At 34.4% G+C, this 4,491-nt stretch overlaps 1 protein-coding gene across 3 annotated transcripts in view; it reads left to right on the top strand.

Moving 5' to 3' along the window:
- Positions 1–4,491, top strand: part of Fsip2 (fibrous sheath interacting protein 2) — a 73,860-nt gene that overhangs the window by 1,466 nt on the left and 67,903 nt on the right. For all 3 annotated transcript variants that reach the window (XM_031370805.1, XM_031370804.1, XM_031370807.1), the window contains exons 3-4: positions 1,978–2,139; positions 3,328–3,417. In XM_031370805.1, the coding sequence (XP_031226665.1) occupies positions 1,978–2,139; positions 3,328–3,417 (252 nt within the window). The remainder of the gene's footprint in view (positions 1–1,977; positions 2,140–3,327; positions 3,418–4,491) is intronic.

A 4,491-nucleotide genomic window follows, 5' to 3' on the forward strand; every position in this document is an offset into this window, starting at 1 on the left:
CTTCTTCTTCCTCATTTGTTAATATGAGTCATTCCAAAGGATCACTTGTGAACTATATCACAGTTATTAATCTAAAATTTAGATTTCATTAGGTTGAATGCCTATACTCATCAAGTATAGCAGGTTGTATAGTGCTGCCTACATCCCTTAAAATGCTTAGCTTTTTGACCCATCCTTAGCCTCCTCCATTCTTAAGAGATTCTGAAGAAGGCTTAATATATTTTTGTTGAGTGATTACTTCAATTATTATTGAGAAACATGTTTGTCAACATATAAAAAGAATTAACATCCAAATGTCACTATCTAAGAGAGACAAAAGATTCTTTTGTTTTATTGTTTCCCTCAGGATAAAATGTTTACTTCTTACATGGCTCAAATTTCACTGAATTAGACCTTGAGCTATAGGATTTTGGGAAGTGGGTGCTCTCTGAGAAGCTTTGGTACTCATTCAATCTACCTTTCTTATTAGGTCCTTTGAACGGTATTAAAGGTGTGGTATTAGGAGTTCAGGGATGCAGGGGAGCACCTTCTCAGAGGCAGAGAGGAGGTGAAACGAGGTGATGAACCTTGGGAGGGGGGAGTGGGAAGGTGCAAAATTTGGAATGAAAACAGGTAAAATAATTAATTAAGAAAAGAACTCAGGGATGTAACAAGGTGTGTTTTATTCAAAGGAAGAGCTACTCGGCCATCTTACTCCCTGGGGCTTCCCCTTAAAAGCACTTCTGGCTTCTAGTTCATTTTAGAGCCCTACTCCACCCAACTCTCCAATATTTATGATGTGAACTGAGCTTGTAGCTTTAGGTAAACTCAACAGAGGTCACACACTGATACTTCCAGGACCTTCTGGGTGGTGCACAATATTATGAAGTAATGTAAATTGAATTAATGTCTAAAACAGGACACATGTTCTCTATTTTTTCAGCTCCCCGCCCTCCAATTCCAACAGCCTCACCTTTTTGCAGTCTTGGTATTACATTAGTAAGCTTTAAAATACAAACAATACGACATTATCACATTTCACACAGACTTGTCTACCTTCCCTTTCTTCTTCAGAAGCCCTTGTATAAGCTATTATCATTCTCCCTTTGAAAAAATTGACTGAGAACTCACACTATTCTGCTAATGATTTAATTGATAAATGAGATTAAATAACTTAGGTATGTCCTTCATAATATAAGAATAGTAATTTATGAACATTAAATGACTGCCTTTCTATTCTTTTATATAGCTGTGTTTATTATCGTATTTAAATGGTAATATTTATATTTATTTGGCAAAATTAGATTTATACAATAGTATTTACTGTGTGAGGTTGTGTTAGGTATTAATGTATAGGATAAAAACCCATTTTCTTTAAATTTGCCTTAAAACTAGTATTTCAATATGTTGAATTATATGGCTTTTTATATGACTATAACCTCAAAGTGCATTTGGCTTATTAAAGTCCCTAAGACGCTATGATTCTTTATCCTTAGTCTTTAACACCTGAGTTCTACTTCTGTTATATGCATTATTTCCACTTAAGTATAGTGAAAGATTTTTTTCACTACTTTTCTTCACTTTCAGATTATTTAAACAATAAGTGCTATTATCCCTTTTTTCTTCCAAGTATAGTGTTTATACTCAGAATATTTAGGGAGGAAATTTAAGGAGGAAAAGAAAAAACAGAATCCCGGCATTGGCTTCATTTCTTACAACAAACTATACACTGCTCCCTTCCTTTTCTTCTTCTCTCTTCTTCTCTCATGGCCAGAGGCTGATGCATCCGGGAAAGAACTGATTTAGAGAGGCCAACTGTTTACTTCACGTGGACAGGGGAAGAGGGAAGCCTGCATGAGCAAATCCTCCTGTTCCTTACTTATTCCCAGTTCAAATTTAAATTGCATGTTTAATTTTTCAAGTCATGTCAACAGGTTAATTAAAAGTGAAAATACATTAATTTATATTTGTCATATTTTAATATCTGCTCTTTTGCAGCTTTTTCGACCTTCCTATGGTTTTAACCTGAGTGATCCTTACTGTCGACTTTTGGAAACCCAATATAAAAGTCTCCATGATCCACATTTAAGAACATATTATAAGCGCAAAGATATTCTGAGGAGACTGAAGAAAGGTGGCTACATCACCAGCAATAATAAAGTAAGTTGAAGGTTGCTTGCTTTGATTTTTAAATCGATGAGATCTTATACTATTTTGTGTTTGCTTTCCTACCCTAATGAAAGCCAGTCTCTTAATGCAAAAACATAGCTCTCACCTCAAAGGAAATAAGAAATAATTTCCTCTGGAGTCAAAAATGAGTGACCATGGCTCAGAAGCACAGCTATAGGTTACCCTCAAATTCCATGATCTATTGTACAAGTAATTTCATAAAATTTTTATAATAACCATAAATCAAGAGACTTTTCAAATACATTGGTGGAAAAATCAGAAAAGTTATTATATCCAAACAAAGAAATCTCAGCTCTAAGTCCTGGATGCTATATGAGCAGCATTGTTAGCTCTTTGATGGGTAGAAAATTGGGTTGTGTTAATACATTTAAAAAGGAGGTTATATGTTAGTGATAATAGGTAAGTGCCAATACAGGTAAGTAAGGAACATGTAAGGATACTATTCTAAGATCAGTCATGATTCAGTTCTGGATCTGCAATATTCCAACCTCTCCACACCACTGACGCTCTAGTCAGTAGGGTCAGCCTTCACAGCTTTTTTCCAGGAACTGTCTTTCAAAAGTGTCATCATTAAGTCTGCTATAACCAGATACTTCTTGTACAGTTTTATAAAACACCCAGGGTTCAGATAATGAGAGCTTCCACATCTGAAAATTTCAGTCACCATTTTCTGTTTAATATAAAAAAATATTGACAAGTATTTTGAAGAGGCAAAGGTATAATAATGTTCCCCACTGAATCATCGTTCTCTTTTTCTGTCTCTAATGATACTGTTTTCTTGTATGTAATTTACATTTTTAAAAACTTGAAATAGGAATGTAGGAAATGTAGTTGTTAGCATCCTGTGAGATTATTCTTATTGCATTTGAACATTATGTTTACAATCATAATCCAAGTATAATTAATTAAAATTATTGTTTTAGCAATTACAATTACTTTTGAATAATAAATCTCTTATTATAGTCCAGTAATAACTTTTTATTTTCATGTAGCTATTTCTTTCTTACAAATGTGGAGGTACTGCCTTTAAAATTTACTCTTTGTACCCAAATATCATTAAGTTGTCACTGCTCTTTTTTGTCCTCTAATAAACAATTGTTATGGCTATTCAATATTCATATATGTAAAACATTTATATAATTTGGGTTTTCATTTTAGATTGTATGTAGCTTGAGAGAGCTGAATAAATACCGGCAATACCTTACCAGCCTAAAATTAGACTTTGAAAGAAACTATTTAAGAGAACAGGTAAGTTAAAAATTTTAAATTAGTTTAAATAGAATCTAAAGCTGTATTTACATGTGTTATATTTTCTTATTTTGAAGTTTAATTGCTCATTAAATAATATTGTATGAGAAATTTGCAAGCAGAAATGAACAATATTTGGAACTTGCAATATTTGTCCCATAAAAGAAAGGTGGTTAGAGCATATCATCAGTATACTACTATCTAGTATTATATTTTATATTTAGCTGTTAATTTAGTAAGTAACTCAGTGAACTCAAAACTCAGTAAGACAAACGAGTTAATGAGTAGCTGGCATGAGACGCTGTCTATTGTACTAAAAGATTTAAAGCTGAAACCAAAGCAGTTTTAGAAACAGGTAATTTGTTTTGTCACAGCTATAACATCCTATGTAACAATTAAAATTGTGGTTGTGATAGTGACTGTGTAGTTTGTCTGTATACATATACCCGTATTCATTCACAAAATTTCATAAAAGTGAAGAAGAATTCTTAGATTATATACAATGAGTTTCTTTTAGTCTTGAGTCAAAGTTGTGTCTAGAATGCACCTGTCTTCTGCCTCTCCCCCATCCTTCCTCCCTCCTTCTTGTCTCATTCCCCCTCTCCCCATCCTTCCTCCCTCCTCCTTGTCTCATTCCCCCTCTCCCCATCCTTCCCCCCTCCTCCTTGTCTCATTCCCCACTCCACCCTGCCCCACCCACCACCCCACCACCCCACCCCCGCATCTAATCTCTGCCTATGGGACATGTAAAAATGGATTCAAGTTTTTCTTAAGAGTCAAGAGACAGCAGAATGAAGCAAATGTGTGATCACAATTTTACATTACAAAGTAAGAATGTTAAGGAAAATGAGGATGGATAAGATCTGCATGCATTTGAAGTTACAGAACTGAAGAACTGGAGTGGGAGAACACAGAGTTCAGGCTGAGCTGCAGACTGGGAGGCCGTGTGCCGTCTAAGACACAGACAGCGATAAATAGTAAAATAGAGACATGAATGGAGTATTTTTTAACATTTAAAAACATAATTTAATTAAATAGAATTGAATCACATTCTTGTTCCCCTTTTGTACCACC

This window comes from Mastomys coucha, unplaced genomic scaffold (assembly GCF_008632895.1).
Source record: "Mastomys coucha isolate ucsf_1 unplaced genomic scaffold, UCSF_Mcou_1 pScaffold15, whole genome shotgun sequence".
NCBI classification, from domain to species: domain Eukaryota; kingdom Metazoa; phylum Chordata; class Mammalia; order Rodentia; family Muridae; genus Mastomys; species Mastomys coucha.